Consider the following 26,100-nt stretch of genomic DNA (forward strand, 5'->3'; position numbering starts at 1 on the left):
CGGGCCAATAATTGCACTCACAACACATAGCCTAGACAGGAATATCATACAGACAGAGACAGGCAGAGAAACAGTGGTGTCAGAGCATCTGACTTTAAACCCAGAGCCAGGTGAAGACAGAGCTGGAGGGCCTTCTACAACCAGTGGGTCTACTGCTGCAGGACCCCAAACACCTGGATCGGAACAACAGGGCCTAGAGCACAGGAGGATGGAAGAAGAGAAGGGGGAAGAGGATGAGAAGCAAGAGAAGGAGGAGAAAGAGGAAACCAGCTCAGCTGCCTTGGAGCCTAGCAGTTTGCCGTGGCCGGGAGACCGAGAGATGGAGCGAGAGGGAGAGAAAGGAAGTGTAGCGTCCGAGAGAGAGGGGACTGAAGGGGAGGAGGAGGAGGAGGAGGAGGAGGAGGAGGAGGAGGAGGAGAGGGTAGAGACCAGGGAAGGGAGCCAAGAGCTTCTGGAGGGACAGGAGAGCCAGCCAGAAAGTGAGCGAAAGGCAAAATGGAGAGAGAGCATGCCGGAGGGAGAGAGATGGACGGATGAGGAGGTGGAGGGAGGCCAAGATGAGGAAAGGGATGGTTCACTTGCAGATGATGAAGATGAGGAGGAATGCCCAGTGAATTGGATGCCAGAGAAGGCTACGCAGGTCTTCACTCCGACAGTGATAGTGCGTCCATCTAGCAAACGGGAGGAGTTCCCGCTCGAAAATAGCCAGTATGAGGAGATGGACACTGAGAAGAGTTCTTTCTTAGAGCCCCAGCCACATACAGCCCCACCAGTATACTACTACCCACAATGGACAGAGGAGCCGGACAACTACACACGTATGTACCAGTGCCGGACCAATACCATTTATGTCAATTGGGGTCAGTTCCATTTCAGTTCTAATCAGTTCAGGGATTGAAGTGCATTACTATAAAAAAAACATTTGTCATTATGTTGAATTTTCCAAAAAATGTATGGTACATTATTGTTTATCTGATCCATTCCCGTCTGATTATTGTTTATCTGATCCGTTCCCCCTGAAGCTAGGACAACAGAGTCCCTGCCCATCTTCAGAAACATCTGAAACCCTACCTCTTCACAGAGTATTTAAAATAATCCCACAGCGCACCCACCTCCTTACTAGCTCTGATTTGCTGATAGCTACTTTGAGGAAAAATGTAGTTACTATGACTGTGACATGTGGTTGTCCACTCCCACCTAGGGCGGCAGGTAGCCTAGTGGTTAAGAGCATTGGGCCAGTATCCGAAAGGTTGCTGGTTCGAATCCCCGAGCCGACTAGGTAAAAATCTGTTTATGTGCCCTTGAGCACGGTACTTAAACCTAATTGCTACCGGATAAGCGTGTCTGCTAAATGATGTAAAGATCGATGTTAAGATCGATGCACTAACTATGTCGCTCTGGATAAGAGCATCTGCTAAATTACTAATGTAAAAAAATATAAATGTACTGTATATCTCTATCATGTGTCTGTATATTGGTATGAAAATTGTCATGTAAAATATGAGGTAAGAGGAAGTCTACAATATTTCCTGTTGTCATCGACCAAAGAAATGTCTGTAGTTTAAAAAAATATATTTTATCTTAATTTGTTTTTATTATATTATAATAATATTTTTTATTTTAAAAACACTATTTTCCCCTTGTTTGGCTGTAGTTTAATTGAACCCAGATTCCTCTGTTATTTAGATATGTGTGGTTGCGGTGATGTTCTGAAACTTGGCCTGGGCATTGGTGCTGCAGCTATTATATTCCCTCTACTTGTGTGGGGCGGCTATGCCCTCTTGCCCTTTGATGCCCCGCCACTGGACAGCGCCCCTCTCAGGCTGGTGTACACACTACGCTGCTCCTTCTTTGCTGTCATACCCATCATGCTAGGTAAGACTGTGGACCATTAGGGTTGGGCTGCGATATGGCGTTATCGCCTATCAGCGATTAATAGACTCATAATGTGTGTTACTTCTTGCTCTTGGCAATGCTAATGTACTCATGTATGCATTGCTTTGCTGTGCCTCACTTTTGTCTCATTCAACCTCCCAATCGTCCTCTCCCCCCCCACCCCCACCCTCTCCCTTGCACTGTCCCCCTTTCCTCCTCTCCTCCCTCTCCCCTCCCACCCCCTCTCCAGGTGTGCTGGTGCAGGGGGTGGCGCGGCTGCACTATGGCGCCCTAAAGCCCCTTTACGAGGGCAAGGTGGGGGAGGAGAGCCGGGAGGTGGCGGTGCACCGGCATTATGTGGGCGACTCGCTCTCCCTCTTCCTGCTCTACTTCCTGCAGCTGGCCGTCATGGCGACCTACATCAGCCAGGACCTGCTCAAGATGGTGCCCCTGCTCACCATCGTCTTTGCATTCGGCAGGTGAGTGTGAAATGTGTGTGTTTGTGTATGTTCAATACTCGGCCTCAGTGGTGGCAGCGCATTCTACACTGGATGTTCACGTTTATTAGCGTGTGTCTGGTTATGTGCATTCACTCTGCAGTTAGCAGAGATGTAGCCGACGTGGAATCACTAGATAGTCAGACATTTTGAGATTGGGCATACCTCTGCAGTGTAGTCAGCCTAAAACGGGCCCATTGTTCCTCTTTCTCAACAAGGGCCATGGCTTTTGTGGAGGGATAGGTAATGCTGCTTCGTGGGTGCAGAATGGGTTGTGTTGTGCAGATGGGGCCTGGTGTGTGTGTGTGCGTGGGTAGTCGCATTCCCTTATCACTGATCCATACTTTCACTTAACATTGTTATCCTTTTATAATGTTTGTAAACGCTTGATACGTTCTCTGTATATTATCTCGATGTTCTCTGACCCGTAGAATGATCGGGTATTCGTCTTTCTGTATTCGTTTATTATTCTGCCCCGCCTTTGGGAGATTTGAATTTGTCTTGGCAGACTGGAATGTTGATGTTTTCTGTTAGCAGGAAGTATCTTTAAATTACTATGTAGTCTACCTTAAAAGTTTAGACTGGGGCAATATGACAGCGCGTACTAATATTCACTGAATATGGGCGAGTTTGTTTAACATGGCCAGTGCCGCGGGTGGGCAGTTTGCAGATTTTAGACCATTCCATTGGTCCTTAAGTGAAATCTCCACCCACCCGGGCACTGGGCCGTGCAAAACGAACTCGCCCCATGTATTTTCTTCTATAGGCTGAACTACTGGGTTCATGTGACCCAATTGGCTGATCTTGTTGCGATCTCTCACCCTACAGGCTGATCTACTGGGTGTGTGTGTCCCTAGGCAGCAGTGTGAGGGGGTTGGGCTTCGGCCTCTCCTTCCTGCCCATACTGGCCATGCTGGGTGCCAACCTCTACTTTGTGTGCTCATCACTCAGTGAAGGGGCTGTCTTTGATGTGGCCCCGCCCACCACCGCCCCACCTCCCAGGCAGAGTTGGTGGGGCTAATGAGGAAGAGGAGTAGATATGCCCAATCCTGAAGCCTAACTGGACCCCCAGTCCCTAGACACTTGTGTAGATCTGAAAAGATTAGATATGATAGGGATACATTTCATGGGAATATGTCCACTTTGCCTTCTGATAGATCAGGGGCATGCTCAGTAGGCAAACATTGTGCAACCTTGCAGATAGAAATGTATTCCTTACTCTACATGTCAGAGATGCAAGTGTGTTCTCCACAATATAACACACATTCCCCAATGTTTTTCCCTACTGAAGAGTTGGTTTGAAATATTGTTGGTACCCATTCAGCTCTACACAACTGTCATGGTGTTGATTTGGAAGGAGAGAGGGAAAAATAATCAAGTTAATCAGCTTGGATTTCACCTCCATCTGAAACATATTGGATTGCATTTGCAGTGGTTTATAGCAAAATGGACAATGCAACAGTTAGCTACCCCATTGAAGTTACGTGTAATTAAAGTAAAAATGTATGCACGCATGACTGTAAGTCGCTTTGGATAAAAGCGTCTGCTAAATGGCATATTATTATTATTATTATTATTATTATTAAAGGATTGTGTGCTATGAAGTGTCTTATGCCATACATAAGCCAAAGAGGAAAGGACCATCCATAAAAGAAGACATGTAAGTCCTGGGTCATGTTCATTAGGCACACAACGGAAAATGTTTAACATTCTTATTGGACAAGTCCAGATAGTTTGTCCATTTTCCTCCGTTTGTTGCCTAAAACAACTTTGTGCAGTATATCCTTGGTGTTTTATTCCTACCTCTTGGCTTTGGTGAAGGCAGGTCCAGGGCCTCACTGGAAGGTTTCGGAATGCACTATGACATGACTAGTCAGCACTAGACGGTACATCCTGAAGGGGGGAGGGGGAGGGCGCCTTTCCCCAAATTATTTACAATTATGAAGAACTGAGTGCCAACTTTTCTGAAGTATAAACCTAATGCAGAGTTTATACCTTTTTTTGAAGGAATAAAACAAAATCAATGCTGATAATTATATATTTCCAACTGTGCAATGTTTACTGCATTTATTTCATTTCCACATTAGTACAGCATTTAATACTCTCACAATGGATGGGAATGAAGAGTAGGATGTCAATGAGCCATTTAATGCATTGTTTTATCGTGATTTTTCTTTAATGTCTACACGCAATAATGTTCCTTATGTCTGTACAGTACCATAACCAATACACATACAGTACATTGTCCTGTTTGTATATGGCAGCCAGCTGATATAATTGTTGTATTCCTTTTGGACATTCTTGTGTGTTTCAATGTGGCTTAATGGAATGATGTGATGTTTCTCATAATAAAGCTAATACTCCTGAGTTATGTCATGACATCATGAAGCCAAGGGATGAGATGGGGACTGGCAGTAGCTAGTTCATCAAAAGAAGACAACAGATACCCATTTCACTCAATTTGTCTATTTAATATATAAAATACGGTAAAACATACGCAAAAAGGATAAGGTTAAGGGACTTGGATACTTTGGTACAACAAACACTTTTTTGTAAAAGCGGTATAGAATTTTAACATCAGTGCATACATTGTATATGAAAATATTCACAAAATGTATATCATTCTCAAAAACAAAAATAATCTTTACAACAAAAACCCAAAGCAGACTAACTGAACACAATATATTAGCTATAATTTATGTATTTCTTATGCTACATTTGAGGTTCTTACTCATTTGTGATGCATTTCAATTTTTTTAAATGTATGTAACATTTGCATTTCTTAGTTTCGTACAATCCCATGCATTTACATTTTCAAATTCGGTTAATTGCTAATTTCAGTTTCCCCCACATAAATAAATGTTCATATCTTAAATCAGTATTGCAGCATTTAAATGGTATTTTCCTTCATTGCATTTGCTATGTCACAATAACTGATCGTGCAATTTTAGCAAGTTGTTTCAAGAAAAGGAAAGCAGTTTCATATATATCATGTATATAAAGGTCGATGAAATAAAAGGTTGAATATCCTACACAAAATACCAGAAAAATATCAGCTCCATAATAATATAATATTAATAAAAGACAATGGAACTGTCACCAGCACAAATAAACACTTGAAAAATAGTAAGATCTAGAAAACATTTTACACAAGAAAAAAAGGGTGCAGGTTTTTCATTTAACATTATAGATTGTCTTCAGACTACATTGCTAGATTGGAAAGATAACCTTTTGTACATGAGTGGCCTGCAAGTGTCAGGGTGTTGAAACCTAATCAGTGTGGTGTCAAATGTCTCAAACCAGGGGGACCTCTCCCTCAGACTGAAGTAGGCGTGACTACGCAAAAGTTTAGATAGAAATGTAGCGTGTAGAAAAGAAAACCCTTTGTCATAAAGAATTGGGCATGGTTGTCCGTTCTAGACATTACATTTCTATCTGCAACGTTGCACCCCACTAGATAAGTCACTGGTGCCAGCCATACGCACTGAACCCTGGGATACCCTGAGCAGGCAATGAAACTAAATCTGTGTTGCATAATGTACAGTAGTTACTTTTATAGAAATCAACACCACCTTCTTACATTGTGTCAAATAGGACAACTCCATTAGACATAGCTCACGGCAGAGTGTTAAGCATATGAAAACATGATTTCATGAGACATGGGATTAAATGTGATTTCCAATCGGCAAATTACTTTAAATTAAGTAGCGTTCGTTTTCGCTCAACCTGACAATGTATACTGTAGTTCACGAAGTCTGATCATTTTAAGACAAAATACCATGATTCAATGCAATTGTACTACTTTAATAGTCCAATCCATTTCATTTCTATAACTTATGTTATAGTGGTCTATCATTTGACTTTGGGGATTGGGTTCAGAGCGTGAGGTCAAAGGACATGTTGACACCGCAGCCAAGCAGGCCTCAAGAGTGAGACAGAAAGTGCACACCACCAACACTAGCATTATACAGGTTACTGAAACAAAGTCAGCGGATACTGCGGCAGGACTCCTGCATCGTAGCTCGAAACATATCACAACCACACTCATATGCAAACAGATCCACTGAGAATGAACACATTGCTTGTTTTAGGGATACCTAGCAAAGTCTATGCAAATATATTCATATGTACACACATTGGCTGTATTGAAAAGCCTACTGCTTTGCTGCCAACTGAAGCTATAGAAATATAGAATATGTATTTTTGAATTCTGCTGAAACAGCTCTTTTGAAACATTGCAAAGAGCTGCAGAAAGCTAAAGGAACATCAAACACTTTTGTATAATGGGCGATTGTATACAAAGTATTACTCTTAATTCCCCAAAACTACAGTTAAACAGTTCTAACCTTTATGAATGTGTCCAAAATGCCAAGACCAAATACTTCCCTAAAGAGAGCAACCAGAAGTCCAAAACAAACTTAAAATATGCATTGCATTGAGGTTTTCTACTAGTAGAATGAGCCTTTAGAAGTCCTGTGACATGTCTCTCAGCATCTAGCCTAATTTATGTTGCAACAATTCCTTCAAAATCAGAAAGGAAACACAGGTGATTACTCAAAATACATCTGAGCATAGAGCTATTGAGAACAGAATCAAAGGCTATGAGTGTTTTTTACTGTTTCATGGAGGTTGTCAGTCATAATAACTGAACAATATTCTTCAGTGTCCCTGTACCACGTCCGAGGCATTTGGCATTTAGGAAAAGAGGTTGATATCGGCACTCTGGTAAGATGCTCGATTTGGCCCTGGCTGACAGTGCCAGTTGACCACAGAGTGCCACCTGAGGCTTTGGCTGGGGTGTTGGAAATTGGTGGCAGCGGTGGGATCCATTCCTGTGTATCCCTGACCAACCGGACATCTATTTTTGCCCGTCTGGGGTCTCTTCGCTCAGTGCCACCGATGAAGCTGAGCCAGCAATCTTTGCAAGCAGTGCTTGTCAAAACAGAGTAATTCCCAAAGTGCATTTTGAAGGGGTGCTTTCTGAAGCAGACAGTGCTAACTGCAAATGATATCTAACAACAGAACTGAAGAGTCAATATGGCAGAAAGTCCCACGGTGAAAACAACCAGCACTTGTGTCAAGAAAACACAGCAAAAGCCGTCCGTCATACTGTTAACGATACAGTCGTGCTCAAATTAAATACGTGACTGTGTCGACTACCGACTCTAGATTCACTTTTATGTCTGGTATAAACAGCAATGAGCAGTCAAAACGTTTAGGAGAATATGTTCTATTTTAAATCCAACCATTATCTTCTTATCGTCCTGGTGGCACAAGTGTCAATTCCCACAAAAAACACAAACTCAATTTGAGCGGGACAGCGTCGAGATTCTTTGAGCGCCCATATTCAATGCGCAGCCCCATACAAAATCCAACCGCACACTATACCATCCTCCCCTCAGGTGGAGCAAAAGCACATACATTTCTGTCTCTGCTTTGAGTCCTGGGGAGCTGGGTAGGTGGTTGTAAATTCTTTGTTATGGAGGCAGGGAAGAGGGGGTTGTGTGGTGGTGGCAAATGGCGGGGGGGTTGGGGGAGGGGGTCTGTGTTCGTGGTGCTTCAGGGGTCGATGACGTTGGCGCCATGGCCTCTATGTGACCCACGCGTCGAGTCGCATGCGTTTGATGTTGGCTCCCTCCTGCTCCGCCTCATTCTGGGCCCGCAGGAGCTCCATCGAGGGGCTGAATTCAGGGGGCAGGGAACGGCCAGGGTTGCCCGTGTTGCCCGCTGCACTACCGCCGATGCCTCTTCCTCCTCTGCCGCCTGCCGCAGGGTCGTCGTGGTCGTTGCCCTCGTAGGAGCTGCCGTTGCTGCTGAGGCTGTCGGCGGTGGAACGGCCGGTTGGGGGCTCCAGGCACAGCAGGGAACCAGGGTACTGAGGAGGAGGTGCGGCCGTCTGGACGCCCCCTCCGGAGAAGGACGGGGTGGAGGACGGCGGGGGGCACGGGGAGCCGCGGTCTCGGCCAGGCGAGATGGGCTCAGACTTGATGCTCATGTTGGAGTTGGTGTTGACAGTCAGCATGGTGCCCTGAGGTATGTGCCCCACCGGCCTGAGCGTCGGCGAGAGAGAAGTGCAGGAGAGGGGAGGGGAAAGATGGACAAAGATTAAGCACAGAGATGGAAATTAAGAGAAAGAGAAGGAAAACAGGATGGGTGAGAGTCAGTTTCACTTGACAATTACAATGTATTGCAATACAAGCATAGTGACAGGTTTCTGATGTGAAGTTTTGGAGGCAACCCCTAATCACAAGACAGAGCACCAACAAGGCATAGTAGTAGCAACACCATTTTGAATCGATGATCAAATCCATTCCAAGCAATTCACAAGTAAAAGTAACCCTCAAGCTCCCAAAATCCATACAAAACAGGCCGACAGCATTAGAAAAGCATGAAATTGTCTGTGTATGAAGGGGTGATTTGGCAAGGGATCATGGAGGCTATGGAAAAACAAGAATCCAGAAACTGGGTTTTTCAGAGATCCCAGTTGGAGGATTCCCGGTTCCAGAATTTCTGAAAAACCTGGGAATTTTGGTAAAGTTTCCGGAATTTTGCAACCTTACACCTGTTTTAGAAAAGGTGGAAATCACCACCACAGAATTGACATGCCGGGGCAGCCAAAAGCGCACAGACATTACACAGTATGGAGAAATACAGTACCGGCCCAACCACTCATCTCTACCCAAGAGGAGGTTGGACTGCGAGGCGCTGTGGGGAGAAAGAAACATTGGAGCACTTGCAAAATAAAATTACAGAGTATGTAGCTATGTATGTGAAAGAAGGTGTATATGAGTATTCATCAATCTACCGATCCATCTATAAAGCAATGTAAACAGGAATAGATGGATATCATAATACATTTATGGAAATATGTATATGTTAGGAATAGATAGATCATAAATAGATTGAAGTTGTGCCCAATCCCATTTCTTCAAATATAGAAGAAGCATAACAAAATAAGAGCTGTGACCATCACATTTTCAGGAGCGGTAAATAATATTTCATGATTTTCTTAAGTGGTCTCTGGACAGTCTGTTGCTGATTCATAGTTAGTGCAAGCCTTTGTGCCCCCCTGTGGTTAATGCTAATATGTCAACCTCTGGAAAGGACAACTCCCTCCCTTTATAATAAGACTTTGCGTGTGTTTGTAAGTATAATTTGCATTGTCCTAAATAAAAAAATTCTGAAAAGGGGTCTGTGTTCTCTTAAGGAAGGAAAACATCAAATAGAGAACAGTCCCCATCCACCCGAAGGTACACTTAACACCTCGGCAAAGACATTCACCTCAGATTGGCCGCCAGACTGGAGATCTGGCTAGACAGGTCCCCGCTCTGTTTGTCCATGCCCCACATGCTGTGGACAAGAGGAAATAACACTCAGTCACACAGACTACTGAGGCTGAGTGTGTGTACACGGTGGCCATTTTGACCTTGGACCTCTATTATTTGGATCAATTGACCACCTGAAGATTTGGCTGGGCTGGGTTGGGGGAGGCGGGGCGGGACGGTATTGGTGCTAGCAGTGGGATCCATTTTGACCTTTGACCTCTGCCGTTCGATACAAAACTGTGACTTTTCTCTTTCGGGCCTTGAAGACCCGCCTGTTAGCAGCTTTGGAGGTTCTAAGCAACTACGCTACTAGGTGCTGCCGTCGTAAAGCTGTGTGTGGAGTCAAAACGCAGCATAACACAACCGTCCATATTGATGCCCTGTGTGAGGAAAGGAATACCTGGGATCTGACCTAAGATAATTAGGTATTTTATCAGTATATAAGCTTAAATCAAATCCAGTATTAAGTCGCATCCCTAAAAAAAAAAAAACGATGGTGCTTTAAGAAGAAAAGGATCTGCGTGGCATATGTCGGTGACACCAATTCACAGACCCCATCTAAAGGATGTGAATTGCTTGCAGCTACAAATGACATGGGGACACAATGCTTCATGATAGGAATGGCCAGTCGCATAGTGTTTTGATGGACAGGTCAACAGTCATCAATTGGTTTGTAGGCAATGCAAGGATGGACTTACACCAAGTTGCTAAGCGACGCCAGACTAAGTTGTTGTTGTTGTTGCTGCTGCTGCTGCTGGGATAAAGACTGTTGCCACGACACGTTGCCTTGCAGCAAGCCGCCTGGTGACGCCAAGGCATGGAGAGCGGTGATGTCAGCGCTCGTCAGCTGGTATTCTGAGGGAGGCGAAAGACAGAGGGAAAATGGTTCCACATTAATTTCCTTTTGTGTTCTGTAATGTTTAAATTCATCAAACTTCATCTACAGTCAGGTCCATAAATATTTGGACATTGACCAAGTTATTATTTTTTTAGCTGTCTACCACAGCATATTGGAGTTGAAATCAAATAATGAATGAGCTGAAGGTGCAGACTTTCAGCTTTAATTTGAGGGTATTTACATCCAAATCGGGTTAACGGTGTAGGAATTACAGCACTTTTTATATGTGGTCCCCCCCTTTTTAAGGGACCAAAAGTAATTGGACAATTGGCTGCTCAGCTGTTCCATGGCCAGGTGTGTGTTAGTCCCTCATTAGTTCATTTACAAGTAAGCAGATAAGAGGTCTAGAGTTGATTTCAAGTGTGGCATTTGCATTTGGAATCTGTTGCTGTTAACCCTCAATATGAAGTCCAAAGAGCTGTCACTGCCAGTGAAGCAAGCCATCATTAGGCTGAAAAATCTAAACAACCCATCAGAGAGATAGCAAAAACATTAGGTGTGGTCAAATCAACTATTTGGTACATTCTTAAAAAGAAAGAACGCACTGGTGAGCTCAGGAACACCAAAAGGCCCAGAAAACCACGGAAAACAACTGTGGTGGATGTCAGAATAATTATTTCCCTGGTGAAGAAAAACCCCTTCACAACAGTTGGCCAGATCAAGAACACTCCAGGAGGTAGGCCTATCTGTGTCAAAGTCAACAATCAAGAGAAGACTTCACCAGAGTAAATACAGAGGGTTTACCACAAGATGTAAACCATTGGTAAGCCTCAAAACAGGAAGACCAGATTAGAGTTAGCCAAAAAACATCTAAAAAAGCCTGTACAGTTCTGGAACAACATCCTTTGGACAGATGAGACAAAGATCAACTTGTACCAGAATGATGGGAAGAGAAGAGTATGGAGAAGGGAAGGAACTGCTCATGATCCGAAGCATACCACCTCATCTGTGAAACATGGTGGAGGTAGTGTTATGGCGTGGGCATGTATGGCTGCCAATGGAACGGGTTCCCTTGTATTTATTGATGATGTGACTGCTGACAAAAGCAGCAGGATGAATTCTGAAGTGTTTAGGGCTCTATTATCTGCTCAGATTCAGCCAAATGCTTCAAAACTCATTGGACAGTGCTTCACAGTGCAGATGGACAATGACCCGAAGCATACTGTGAAAGCAACCCAATACTTAAAGGCAAAGAAGTAGAATGTTCTGCAATGGCAAAGTCAATCACCTGACCTGAATCCAATTGAGCATGCATTTCACTTGCTGAAGGCAAAACGCCCTAAGAACAAGCAGGAACTGAAGACAGCTGCAGTAAAGGCCTGGCAGAGCATCACCAGGGAAGAAACCCAGCATCTGGTGATGTCTATGGGTTCCAGACTTCAGGCAGTCATTGACTGCAAAGGATTTGCAACCAAGTATTAAAACTCACAATTTAATTTATGATTGTTAGTTTGTCCAATTACTTTTGAGCCCCTAAAATTGTGGGCTATGTATAAAAATGGTTGTAATTCCTACACGGTTCATACAATAATTTGGACAAAACCCTTAAATGAAAGATGAAAGTCTACACTTAAAGCACATCTTGATTGTTTTATTTCAAATCCATTGTGGTGGCGTACAGAGCCAAAATTATGCAAATTGTGTCACTGTCCAAATACTTATGGCCTGACTGTATATAGGAACTCTAAAACTCTCTACACACTAGTGCAGCTATGGTGCATTTTGCAGCTGTTTGTTACTCACTGTTTGTTACTCCGCCACTCTGAAACAACTGATTTCCAGTAACATCAAGTATCAGGGATAAATGAAAACCAGAAGGACTGCAGAACTCGAGGGCCAGAGTTGTGCAAGCCTGAACTACAGTGTCTGTGCAGTATATACAATACAAGCATGTATACTGAACAAAAATATTAAAGCAACATACAACAATTTCAAAGATTTTACTGAGTTACAGTTCATATAAGGAAATCAGTCAATTGAAATCAATTCATTAGGCACTAATCTATAGATTTCTCATGACTGGGAATACAGATATGCATCTGTTGGTCACATTATTTTTTTTTATTTTTATGTAGGGGCGTGGATCAGAAAACCAGTCACTATCTGGTGTGACCACCATTTGCCTCATGCAGCGCGACATCTCCTTCGCATAGAGTTGATCAGGCTGTTGATTGTGGCCTGTGGAATGTTGTCCCACTCTTCAATGGCTGTGTGAAGTTGCTGGACATTAGCGGAAACTGGAATACGCTGTCATACACGTTGATCCAGAGCATCCCAAACATGCTCAATGGGTGACATGTCTGGTAAGTATGCAGGCCATGTAAGAACTGGGACATTTTCAGCTTCCAGGAATTGTGTATAGATCCTTGCGACATGGGGACATGCATTATCATGCTGAAACATGAGGTGATGGCGGCGGATGAATGGCACGACAATGGGCCTCAGGATCTCATCACGGTATCTCTGTGCATTCAAATTGCCATCGATAAAATGCAATTGTGTTCGTTGTCCATAGCTTATGCCTGCCCGTACCATAACCCCACCATGGGGCACTCTGTTCACAACGATGACATCAACAAACCGTTCGCCCACACAACACCATACACATGGTCTGCGGTTGGCCGGTTAGACGTACTGCACATTATAGAGTGGCCTTTCACTGTCCCCAGCACAAGGTGCACCTGTGTAATGATCATGCTGTTTAATCAGCTTCTTGATTTAAAAACATTTCAGAGAAATAAGCTTTTTGTGCGTATGGAACATTTCTGGGATCTTTTATTTCAGATCATGAAACATGGGACCAACACTTTACATGTTGCGTTTATATTTTTGTTCAGTGTATAAGCATTTGTAGCAATCTGCTCATGCTTCAGGTAACCTGTGTTGTAAGCTGTCGGCATGGCGGAGAAGGGCAGCCCCTGCGCCAGGAGGCTGGGCGTTGTCACGGAGACCACCGGCGTGGTGAGCGCCTGGGCCACTTGTGCGCCGGCCAAACGCTGGGCATTCTGGGAAGAAAGGTGAGAGGGAACATTTTAGACCAAATAAACAAAGAATTTAAACCTTGGTGTTGGACAGAAATGAGTGACATGTTTAAAACCCCTGCGTATTCAATGAATGGAACTTTTGACATGATCAAAAGGTCAAAATGTTGATACGGTTGGATTCATGACTTCAAAATGTATCTCGTATTAGGTGGAGGTGCTATCGGGAGACATCTTTTGACATCATGCATCAACACACATAATAGTTGTGGTGGCATTGCCAGGTGAATGTGAGTGAGCCTTAAAGGTATAGTTCACTTTTTTTGTTGGAAATAAGCTTACTTCAAAAAGTGAACTCTCTCTTTAAATGTATGCCATTCAATGTTTGGGTAACCCCATGCAGTTTCCAGATGGACAGGGAACGTGCTACAAGATGGTGGTGGCAACAAACTGCCAAGTGAAATGACACCCATCATGCTGTCCAATGGTGTCAGGGTTGATGGAAGAAAATGGGCCGGCAAACGATGAAGATGATCCAAGTGAAGTGTGTGGCGACCATCGCCCAAAGATGCTGCTAACATTCCCACTGATAGATGCTAGCATTGCTTGAAAGCATCTTTATTTTCACCTTAAATACAGCAACTGATCATAGTTGTAGGACTATTTGCAATCATGCTGGAATCACATAACTACGACCCTAAAACCACATGCAGTCAGGTGGCGACCAAAAACTCATGACCATACCACCACATGCCATTGGACCAAAGACAAAAATAATATCTATACTTCGGCCTTAAATGACACACTCATGGGCATTGCATTGCACACTTGTGACCATGTGAATGGAGGGGGAAGGTCAACAGTCATAGACACATGCGAGTGACAGGACAGAAAAATTCACCTCATTCACCATCTCCAGCTCATCATCTGTCTGCAATGGGGCGGGAGCGGAAATAATTACGCCACTGACCTGTCTCTGAACCCAAATACATTCATCTCTATTCACCACCGACCTATGACTAAAGGTCATGCTGGACAGAAGACCGTGAACATAGAGAGGAAAAGGTCCTGTTTGTCAATGATACTACACTGAGTGTACAAAACATTAGAAACACCTGCTCTTTCCATGACATAGACTGACCAGGTGAATGTTATGATCCCTTATTGATGTCACTTGTTAAATCCACTTCAAATCAGTGTAGATGAAGGGGAGGATACAGGTTAAAGAAGGATTTAAGCCTTGAGACAATTGAGACATGGATTGTGTATGTGTGCCATTCAGAGGATGAAATATTGAAGTGCCGGGGTATGGTAGTAGGTGCCAGGCGCACTGGTTTGAGTGTGTCAAGAACTGCAACGCTGCTGGGTTTTTCACGCTTGTGTATATCAAGAATGGTCCACCACCCAAAGGACATCCAGCCAACTTGACACAACTGTGGGAAGCATTGGAATCAACATGGGCCAGCATCCCTGTGGAACGCTTAACACCTTGTAGTCCATGCACCGGCGAATTGAGGCTGTGCAACTCAATATTAGGAAGGTGTTCCTAATGTTTTGTACACTCAGTGTACAGTCGTGATCATAAGTTTTGAGAATAACACAAGTATTGGTCTTCACAAAGTTTGCTGCTTCAGTGTTTTTAGATATTTTTGTCAGATGTTACTATGGTATACTGAAGTATAATTACAAGCATTCCATAAGTGTCAAAGGCTTTTATTGACAATTACATTAAGTTTATGCAAAGAGTCAATATTTGCAGTGTTGACCTCTGCAATCCGCCCTGGCATGCTGTCAATTAACTTCTGGGCCACATCCTGACTGATGGCAGCCCATTCTTGCATAATCAATGCTTGGAGTTTGTCAGAATTTGTGGGTTTTTGTTTGTCCACCTGCCTCTTTAGGATTGACCACAAGTTCTCAAATGGGATTAAGGTCTGGGGAGTTTCCTGGCCATGGACCCAAAATGTCGATGTTTTGTTCCCTGAGCCACTTAGTTATCACTTTTGCCTTATGGCAAGGTGCTCCATTATGCTGGAAAAGGCATTGTTTGTCACCAAACTGTTCTTGGATGGTTGGGAGAAGTTGCTCTCGGAGGATGTGTTGGTACCATTCTTTATTCATGGCTGTGTTCTTAGGCAAAATTGTGATTGAGCCCACTCCCTTGGCTGAGAAGCAACCCCACACATGAATGATCTCAGGATGCTTTACTGTTGGCATGACACAGGACTGATGGTAGCGCTCACCTTGTCTTCTCCGGACAAGGTGTTTTCCGGATGCCCCAAACAATCGGAAAGGGAATTCATCAGAGAAAATGACTTTACCCCAGTCCTCAGCAGTCCAATCCCTGTACCTTTTGCAGAATATCAGTCTGTCCCTGATGTTTTTCCTGGAGAGAAGTGGCTTCCTCGCTGCCCTTCTTGACACCAGGCCATCCTCCAAAAGTCTTCGCCTCACTGTGCGTGCAGATGCACTCGCACCTGCCTGCTGCCATTCCTGAGCAAGTTCTGCACTGGTGGTGCCCCGATCCCGCAACTGAATCAACTTTAGGAGACGGTCCTGGCGCTTGCTGGACCTTCTTGGGCGTCCTGAAGCCTTCTTCACAACAATTGAACCTCTCTCCTTGAAGTTCTTGGTAATCCGATAAATGGTTGTTTAGGTGCAATCTTACTAGCAGCAATATCCTTGCCTGTGAAGCCCTTTTTGTGCAAAGCAATGATGAGGGCACGTGTTTCCTTGCAGGTAACCATGGTTAACAGAGGAAGAACAATGATTTCAAGCACCACCCTCCTTTTAAAGCTTCCAGTCTGTTATTCTAACTCAATCAGCATGACAGAGTGATCTCCAGCCTTGTCCTCGTCAACACTCTCACTTGTGTTAACGAGAGAATTACTGACATGATGTCAGCTGGTCCTTTTGTGGCAGGGCTGAAATGCAGTGGAAATGTTTTTTTGGGATTAAGTTCATTTTCATGGCAAAGAGGGACTTTGCAATTCATCTCATCACTCTTCATAACATTCTGGAGTATATGCAAATTGACATCATAAAAACTGAGGCAGCAGACTTTGTGAAAATTAATATTTGTGTCATTCTCAAAACTTTTGACCACGACTGTATATTACTGATATATTATAGTGTTGAATATAATATGTTTTTATAACCTTTGCTTATTCTAGATTGCACAGGTTGTGTTTTGACAATCTGGGGGTTTTGGTGGAGGCACAAATATTAAATACAACTCCAATGTCCATACTAGATTTCACTCTTGCTACGAAACTGAGATGACCATGTGCATAATAAGTGTCAACGAGTTTGTGGAACGGGAACAGCCACAACCCGCATCAATTATTATTTTGATGCAATTAAAGTTGACAAAACACAGACAGGTCCCATTTAGTCTGGTAAAGCCTGGTTGGCTCTGGTTAGACCTGGTTTGGCCTGGTTCTGATTGAACTTGGTTAGTGGTTCGGCCTGGTTGAGCTCACCATCTGCATCAGACTCTTCCCGCCCTGAGAGGTGATTACCCGGAGGTCTGGCTTGCGGTTGTTGACCATCTGTGGGCTCTGAGGTGGGGGCGGGGACTTGGCCGGGACTACTTTCCCCAGGCTGTTGCCATTGGAGATAGAGAGGAGGCCCGGGGAGGCCCTGGCACTGATGTATCCGTTAGCTGGAGGGGAAAAAGGAAGGTAGCGAGATAAATTACAAAACACGTGCAGGTAAATCAACACCTAGGCACAGCAGGAATTGTTTAGTGTATTTAGAAGATGGAACCTCAGAGGCTAATAGTCCTTTATTTCATGATCACTGATCTGAAAGTAGCTTATTTGACATACAGCACAGACCCATTTTCTAATCTATCCTTCAACTATATGTGGTCACAGAGGAAATTAGATGAGGGAGGGGGGCTGCCTTCTTGGGACAGGTCTTTTTTTGTGCAATGTGATAATCTGAATGATGCAGGAATTTGGGGGGGGGGAAATACACCAAGAAACACCAGGGGAAAATGTATTTATATATAATTATAAAAATGCCTCCACTATGACAGGGAAAATGTTGATGGGGCAGGGTTGTAGTGCTGCCAGAGCAGACAGAAAACTATACAAGGAGTTGCTAAAATGTCTGTCCTCAAAACAGTTTTCTATGGACTTGGGGCTCAGGTAGGCTACGACACAATTAATGAACTCGCCCTACTGTCCGAGTGTCTGTCTTACAAGATCACATGCGCCTAATGATTAATTCGTATTTTACATAGCAGAACCGAATATAATAGCATATAGCATAGTAAGCCTATATTACTTTACACCAAAAACACTTTCTCAGTCATTTCTTATGCGCTTTTAGGATGGTTACTCACTGAAGCTGAATAGTCCCAATAGTCACCTGTAAAACGTGAAGAATTATCATTCATGATTGACAGTGATGATTTCCTATTTGTATTAAAAATATAACATTTTGATCCCGGGCTGTATCACAATCGGCCGTGATCGGGAGTCCCATAGGGAGGCGCACAATTGGCCCAGCGTCATCTGGGTTAGGGGAGGGTTTGGGGGGCTTTACTTGGCTCATCGCGCAGGCTGACCTCGGTCGTCAGTTGAGCTGTGTTTCCTCCGACACATTGGTGCGGCTGGCTTCCGGGTTAAGCAGGCGAGTGTTAAGAAGCGCGGTTTGCTGGGTCATGTTTCGGAGGACGCATGACTCGACCTTCGCCTCCCGAGCCCGTTGGGGAGTTGCAGCGATGAGACAAGATCGAAATTGGGGAGAAAGAAAATAAATAAATATTGAGACAATAGGCATAGGCAGACGTTGCAATTGGAGGATGCATTTTCTGCATATTCTATAATGATATTCAATAGGCTACATCAGTCAGTACAAACTTTGAGAAATTATGACAGCATACATTTCTTTTGTTCTCCCACACCCCAAAAAAATTATAATAGCACTACACCACTGGTTGGGGGACAACAGACACCCCTGATGTGCTCCCAACATGCAACTCAATGACAAACAATGTTTTAAATGAAAAAAAAGTGCCCGTCCTCAGCTTGCATTGCTCGTGAGCCGTGAGGAAATGTGTACATTCCACAGCAAAAAGTACATTCAGAGTACACAGAAAAACATGTCGTGTCACATGATATGATACGTGACAAAATGTCTTTACATCATAATCTCAGCTATCCCTGGATTGCGTGCTTCAAGCCTTCTTAACACTAGGTCTCCCCCTCTCGCCAAAAGCCTGGGGCTATATTTGGTTTCTCCCCAAGGGAGGGTTGACACCTGAACCTTCTGGGTCCCTCTCTCCGCCTGGCTCCCACATTGCTCTGGTGTCTATCCAGGCAAGTGCTAGGGACGCCAGCTGACGTCACTGGAGACATTCCCAGATGATCCGGGGCAGTCTCAGTAATAGTGGGACAGTAATGGCAAAGAAGATAGGAAGAGATGGAGAGGAACTACTAAGGACCTGGACTCTGGATGGAGTATATGATTGCTCTTGGCAATGTGACAAGCATAAAACATTTTTCACATTCTTTCAGCAGGCCCTTTTCTTGAAAAAAGCAACGTCCGCATCTTTAATATGCTGATATTTATTGAGACATTTGGAAAAGTTCTGTCATTTGAGCGTCTCAATAAATCACTGTGGGAGCAAATCATAGTGCGGAAATTTTTCTGTATAACACCTAAAATGTTGGATTAATTTGCCCTTTTTCACTGAGTACACCCATTTCTTAACACATTCACTGTCCATGAGCGTAGTATTGTCAGTAGCAGTGGTATTATAGAGTAGTCTGTCATAAGGTTACTCACAGACTGGACTTGGGCATCCTCCATTTGAGTTGTTAAGGTCACCGCCGAGCATAGCACCTGGTGAAGCAAGGAAAATATGAACACTCCTACTAGCAGGACACTGAATTAAAATGTTTTTAAATTACTTTCACATACATTATAAGTATTCAGATATACATTTTTTGAAAATACAAGTAATTGAATATTGGAATGTATTTGGAAATACACTTGGAAAGAAGGCCGTCCCGCTCTTTCGCTCACCTGCACTGGCCGGTCGCCGTGTCAACCCAGGAGACACTGTGTTTCTCTGGAGCGCCGGTTGCTGGGACGACAGGTGGTGGTTGTCGGAGAGCGATGACGACGTCACGTAGGAGGTGGTCACCATGGCGTTGCCAGGGTTACTGAATTGCAATGTGTTTTGATTAGAGGCTTGGACGGTGACAGGCATGGAGAATGTGGAGGGCGGAACCGCAGACTGAAAGAGAATTGATAGTTAGCACTTTCCAACATCGTTTCAGGTCTCTTGACTTTTGATAAGCAGACAACGGAAGAATAGCAGCATCAAACTGCTCTAGGTGAAGGGGAGCTTTCACCATATAGGGCAGTGTTTCTCAAACTTCTGAGTACCACCAGCCAGTGCACTTATTTGACCTATCCCAGTACTATCACCTGTACTAGGGGATAGTGGCTAGCTAAGGGCAAGGGTTTTTTAGATTGGGGGAGATGGTGAGAAAGAGAGAGATGCTTACACTTACGCCGTAGCGCTTGAAGAGGATGTCTAGGTCTTCGGTGGTCTTGCGGTATTTGTCGTCGTTCAGGGGGCTCTGGTCGATGGAGTCCTCTCCGTCCGGCTCGGGACTTTCACAACCGTTGAAGCCTTTCTTTCGCAACGTCTGTGAAGACAGGATAAAAAAAGAGTGGCAGGAGATAAGAAAGGATGGGAGGTGGAGGTGAGTCTGGCTGAATATGAACAAGTACACTCGAGCCGTATAGTTCAATATGCGTCCGAGGGAGGAAAACGGAAACCACAACAATTTCAAGGTACATTTGTGCGATAGCCTGGTTCCAGATCGGTTGTGTTGTATAGCCAACTTTAAATGATCATTGTCATTGCTAAATGACAATAGGAGTTGGGTATACAGTACAAAACGATCTGTGACGATGCTAAGCATCCGATGCATTTCCTAAGACTTCCGGACTTGGCAAGAAGACACACAGCTCAGTTCTGAGACAACATTCCCATTCCCTCTCTGGCTTCTATTTGTATTCTACAACACTGGAGGCTACAAAAAAAGCGACACGACACTGTGGCTGCAATACGGTTCATTGTTCTCTTCAGACCTGGGTTCAAACAGTTAACTATGCGTGATTGAACTTACCTGGCGCAGTGGAACCAAAAGGAAGAGTCAAAAAAGCACAAACCCTGCCCACCTGGCATTGTAGGCAGGTTTAAGCAAAAGCAGTACGGTAAGAGGCTGATAGCCCTTTTTGTTTGCTTTACCTCAATGATGTCGGTGTTGGTCCGGCTCTCGTGTGGCTCGTTGTACTCTGTGTACTTGAGCAGCACCTTGTCCATGTCGGTGCTGGCGTACTGGAACAGCTTGTTGGAGTGGTTGAAGATGATGAGGGCGATCTCACAGTCACACAGCACGCTCAGCTCGTACGCCTTCTTCATCAGGCCAAACTTTCTCTTGGTGAACGTCACCTGGTTTGGGAGTGGATAGAGAATCAATCTATTACATTTATTTATACAAGTACTTTTTTCATCAGCATTGTCACAAAGTGCTTTACATAACATCATGGAGGGAGGTGGGAAGAGATTGCAGAGGTTGAGGAAAGTGACAATGAGTTTGAGTTGTAGTGTCTGTAGAAAGTGTCAATTTATGTACTGTCATTAACACATCCGACACAGTGTTAAAAATCTGAGTGAACCGGCAGTGTGGGTTTCCTTTATCTGCAATGGAGTGAATTGGTGCCACAGGCAAGTTCTTCAGTGACGTTTTCATTAGGGCACACTGTAGCAAAATGCTTCAAAACATTGTCACGAAAAATATCTCCCTCCATTTCAGAGTGTTTTCTTCCGTTTCGTGCCTAATGAACAGGACCCAGCTTTGCCACATGCAACTAATCCCATTCTCTTCAGCGTACATCTCTTTACCCTTCTCTCTTTCCCAACTCTCCTTCCCCCGGTTTCTCAGATCCCTGAACATGCAAATGAGATGATTTGATGAGAAAACTGCTAAGGGCCTTCAATATCCTTCCCTCAGAATAACCTCCTTTAGATATAGAGAATCTTCACACACATACGTCACAAAAACACAAGCAAGCAAGTGCGCACACACACGGAAGAGCAATAGAGGACAAGGAAGGGTGTAACATCTACTGGGGTTATTCTTTTGTAATATGCTATTATGCAATGCTACTGTAGTGATATGTAACCGTTGGTCAGCAATTATGTATTTGATTTGAACGTTTCCTGTATGTTATGTGTGTATATTTCTGAATTACCTGAGGCAATAACAGTTGCAATGCTAATATGTTTTGTATGTACCCTCTGTGTATTGTGGGTATTTTATGCGTTTTGCAATGTACAACCAGGAAGGTTATTTTATTGTTTAACCATTCATGACCAATAAATGAATCTAATCGGAACAGCAGTCAAATAGGAGGGTGGTGAGTGGTGATTCTATATCTATTTGCGAACAAGAAGCGGACAGTAACAGATTTCCCAAGACCGTAGCACAGACACACCCCTACACCCGGTCACAATTCCACTCCCACACACTTTTACCCTTTCAAACACACACGTACGCAAACAATCACTTTTCTCAACACACCCCCACACAAACACATTCACCCTTTTATAACACAAACACACACACACACACACACACACACACAGATCAGTAACTCCTGTCCCTGATATGACTGTGTCCACTGGCCTGCAGCTGCTGTGGGCGGATTGATTTATCTGGAGCAGCTGTCCGCAGGGCTGTGTGTGATCTGATTGACTCCATGTTGGTTTGAACTCTGTGCCTACTCAGCCTGAAACACTATGCACTCTCAGAAAGGGCCATGGGTGTGCGAGTGCTCCATTCAAGTCAAACAAACTAAAGATACATTCTGCACACACCCTATACAAACCCAGAAAACAGTAACATTAAACTTCAACACTGATATGATGTTCATTAATGGGCACAGTGACACGAACACTAGTACAGTACATTAACATAGGGAAAGACATAATTTTGCACCTGTTATTTTTTGAAGGAAAAAAGCTAAAACCTTTAAAGTCTTATTAAACATTAACTATAAGCTCTTCTTCCTTCTCTTCAGCTATGTTTGACCTTTTTTGGTCCATTTATTATTTCAACAGGTGCGTACTTTGCACCGGTACAAACGTTGAATCTGGTCCATGGTGTCAAATGGGCCTTGGGGGGCTAACACATAAATCGGCCCGCCTGGGTATGATTGGGAGGAAGGAAGGATGCCTTTTTTTCAGTATTCAAAGAGCGACAAGGCCACACATCTTTCTTGCCTATCTTATAAGGAGTCGACTATATTCAAGGCCCTGGTCCAGACTATGAAGACACGGCCACACATCTCTGTCTCACCTGTCTGTTCCTCTCGTCGGTGATCCGTTGGATCTGAATCTTTTTCCTCCCCATGCTTCCTGGTGGTGGTGACTGTGTTGGCTGGGGTCAGTCAATCAGTCTCAAATGGTCAGAGGTGCCTCCTCTCAGACGAGGAGAGAGGGAGTGTAGCCTATTAGCTCTTTCTGGAGTAGGGGCAGACTCATAAACAAACACCACGTGCAGTCGCGCACACACACTCCTCTGCCCAGGTCTGGGGTGACGGGGCAGAGGGTTTGCCGTTGGTAGAGCTGGTGGAGAGTTGCCCTCAGTTCATTGTTCGCTCAGGTGAAAAGGTCACCAGTTTCTCGACCGTTGCTGTGGTGAGGACGATGTCACTCCTGGAGAGGGAGAGAGACAAAGAGAGAGGGTGTTACTTCTATATTCCTCATGTACACACAGCAAACAGCCTTTATGATGTGTTTTCATAAAAGAGATGCAGTGTTTCGGTGACTAAAATACACAAGAAACTGTTGTCTACGATACACTGTGTGAGGAAAAAAAACAACAACAACAAAAAGACAACTAAAAAACTAACCGCAAGCTATAGATCAATTCAGCAAAGCAGATTTGCTTGGAATACAGCAACTTTACTGTTAACATATCCGTAAGTACTGTGGACAACAGAGTTATGCGAGAGAAACATGTTGTTCAAAACCTGTGGCTCAAGGATAATAGCCCAGGTAACGCTGTCTGACCGGTTTGAGTACACCCACCCCTTCACACTGTGCCAACAGCTATTATGCTTCTCCATCAGTCAGTTTACACACACGCACAAGTAGGCACTCCCCGCATCTCAACGGCAGAAAGGCTCTGACGTCACCCTGCCATTGTCAGATGTGATCCCACAGCCCCACACTGAGGAAAGGCATGCTAACCGCCACTAGCACTTCCAACCGATTAGCGACAGCCCTCACCTATTCATAGAGGCTAGTCTGTGACAACAACATGGCACGCTAACCACTAGCTGCGCAGGAGGGGATTTCCCATGCACAAGGACGTCAGAGGGAGAGACGGAAGGATTACGACAGGCATCTCAAATGACCTGTGTTCACACAAGACACATTTCTCCCCTGGGGGGTTGTTTGTACTTCCAGGTGAGCGTGTTAGATGAGAAGTATGTGGCCAGGGATAACATGTAGCATATTAGCGTGTAGCGTGATGTTTCATAGGCTGAAGTTAGATGAGAAGAAGCAACATGGGCAATTTCCTTCTTTGGAGTCAACTCAAACCTTGTTCCTTGGGGCCTAAGACTGGTGCGTGAAGCAACATCAGTGTTAGTGGACACATTCACAGCTCGAAAACATTCTGCAGTGATGTCAGAGTTGGAATACTGTACAGGGGACTGAATGACTAATAGATATCAGAAGCACCTTTATTCGCCAAGTACATTTACACATGCCCGGAATTAGCCATACCCTCGAAGATTAGCCACTTCCTGCCAAAGCCATTGGACCTGGAACAAAGCTGGTTCTTTTTTCACCATAGTCCACACAATAGATTGACTCTTTCAGCAGGGGTTCATTTCCATTCAGCATACATTTTCATGACATGCATGAAGAGGCTTCAAATATTAATTATATCCTCATTCCTCTCATAGGACTCTCCTGCAAATGAGACAATGGTGTAAGTAGGCCCACATCTCAAGAGCGCCTTATAGGCTCTTTGTAAAACTGTGTTCAATTAGCTGCTCTCTGAGTTTGATGAAGAACCTCGTTATTTGGCACTTGTTTGTACCAACCATTCATTTTTGGTGTTTAGGCTTATATGAATTCAACCCCAGGCTATAGCCTACTGCCCTCCCTAAGCTGGGATCAGAAGCATAAGGGAAAGCATCTCTATTCCAATCTCATTCCATGTGTCGTACAGTATTGCAGCTTCCCTAGATGCTAACTGCATTGATTACAATTTACTCAACTGGAGGGAAATCCTGCATACACAATGGGTCACCAGGATCAATGTTGAGGTAAATTGCACTATAACAAAATAACAAAAAGAAAACCAGGTAAATTCGTGCAGACCATAGTAACCCCCACCTCAGTCAGAACCCACTGGTGTCATTTAGTACATATGTGTCTGTGCCGTCCACCATCATATCCAGAAGTTTACATGTTGGAGCAGCTGTTAGCGCACTTTCTGTTCAGACTGAACCAGGTTTTCCTCTAGGATTTTGCCTGTGCTTAGCTCTATTCAGTTTTTTGTTTTTTTTTCCTAAAAAAAACTCTGTAGTACTTGCCAATGACAAGCATACCCATAGCATGCAGCCACCACCATGGTTGAAAATATGGCAAGTGGTACTCAGTGATGTGTTGTGTTTGCCTCAAACATAACGCTTTGTATTCAGGATATAAAGTTAATTTCTTTGCCACATTTTTTGCAGTTTTACTTTAGTGCCTTATTGCAAACAGGATGCATGTTTTGGAATATTTTTATTAATTTTCACTGTCATTTCGGTTAGCCTCGACTAACCTGTACCCATGCACATTGACTTGGTACCGGTTGGTTAAGGGCTTGTAAGTAAGCATTTCACGGTAAGGTCTACACCTGTTGTATTCGGCGCATGTGACAAATAAAATTTGATTTGTATTGTGGAGTAACTACAATGTTGTTGATCCATCCTCAGTTTTTTCCTATCACTGATTTAGTTTCCTTCCTCTCCGGCAATTAGTTAGGAAGGATGCCTGTATCTTTGTAGTGACTGGGTGTATTGATAAATCATCCAAAGAGTAATTAAATAACTTCACCATACTCAAAAGGTTATTCAATGTCTGCTTTAAAAAAAAAAAAAAACATCTACCAATAGGTGCCCTTCTTTGCAAGGCATTGGAAAACCTCCCTGTTCTTTGTGGTTGAATCTGTGTTTGAAATTCACTGATCGACTGAGGGACCTTACAGATAATTGTATGTGTGGGGTACAGAGATTGGGGTAATTAAAAAATCATGTTAAAAACTATTATTTCACACAGAGTCAGTCCACACAACTTATTATGTGACTTGTTAAGCAAATGTTTACTCCTGAACTTATTTAGGCTTGCCATAAGAAAGGGGTTGAATACTTATTGACTGACATTTCAGCTTTTCATTTGTAATTAATTTGTAAAATTTCTAAAAAAT

The 26,100-nt window shown here is 43.8% G+C and overlaps 2 protein-coding genes across 11 annotated transcripts in view; one reads left to right on the forward strand and one right to left on the reverse strand.

The window, feature by feature from the left end:
- The first annotated feature begins 409 nt into the window (after positions 1-409).
- On the forward strand, positions 410-4,739 carry tmem79a (transmembrane protein 79a). 2 transcript variants are annotated; one of them, XR_006661310.1, is made up of 5 exons: positions 410-818; positions 1,687-1,875; positions 2,126-2,354; positions 3,201-3,867; positions 3,961-4,739. XR_006661310.1 is itself a non-coding variant. In XM_045221955.1 (4 exons), the coding sequence occupies exons 1-4, from the start codon at positions 509-511 to the stop codon at positions 3,391-3,393; spliced, it is 921 nt and encodes a 306-aa protein (XP_045077890.1). In that variant the 5' UTR covers positions 410-508; the 3' UTR covers positions 3,394-4,739. The 2 variants fall into 2 exon arrangements, 1 of the variants encoding a protein (XP_045077890.1); XM_045221955.1 differs by having other exon boundaries at positions 3,201-4,739.
- Positions 4,740-4,822: 83 nt separating this feature from the next.
- Positions 4,823-26,100, reverse strand: part of LOC123491382 (myocyte-specific enhancer factor 2D homolog) — a 33,279-nt gene continuing 12,001 nt past the window's right edge. The window contains exons 2-13 of one of the 9 annotated variants that reach the window (XM_045221945.1): positions 22,969-23,327; positions 20,856-21,059; positions 20,110-20,247; positions 19,616-19,829; positions 19,376-19,432; positions 17,059-17,240; positions 14,478-14,507; positions 13,474-13,600; positions 10,396-10,552; positions 9,654-9,722; positions 9,030-9,077; positions 4,823-8,422 (exon numbers count right to left, since the gene is read on the reverse strand). In XM_045221945.1, the coding sequence (XP_045077880.1) occupies positions 7,963-8,422; positions 9,030-9,077; positions 9,654-9,722; positions 10,396-10,552; positions 13,474-13,600; positions 14,478-14,507; positions 17,059-17,240; positions 19,376-19,432; positions 19,616-19,829; positions 20,110-20,247; positions 20,856-21,059; positions 22,969-23,022 (1,740 nt within the window). In that variant the 5' untranslated portion in view covers positions 23,023-23,327 and the 3' untranslated portion in view covers positions 4,823-7,962. Of the gene's footprint in view, positions 9,078-9,653; positions 9,723-10,395; positions 10,553-13,473; positions 13,601-14,477; positions 14,508-17,058; positions 17,241-19,375; positions 19,433-19,615; positions 19,830-20,103; positions 20,248-20,855; positions 21,060-22,968; positions 23,328-26,100 lie in introns of all 9 variants that reach the window. The other 8 variants (XM_045221944.1, XM_045221947.1, XM_045221946.1 and 5 more) reach the window with 8 other exon arrangements.

Source organism: Coregonus clupeaformis, chromosome 8 (genome assembly GCF_020615455.1).
Source record: "Coregonus clupeaformis isolate EN_2021a chromosome 8, ASM2061545v1, whole genome shotgun sequence".
NCBI classification, from domain to species: Eukaryota; Metazoa; Chordata; class Actinopteri; order Salmoniformes; family Salmonidae; genus Coregonus; species Coregonus clupeaformis.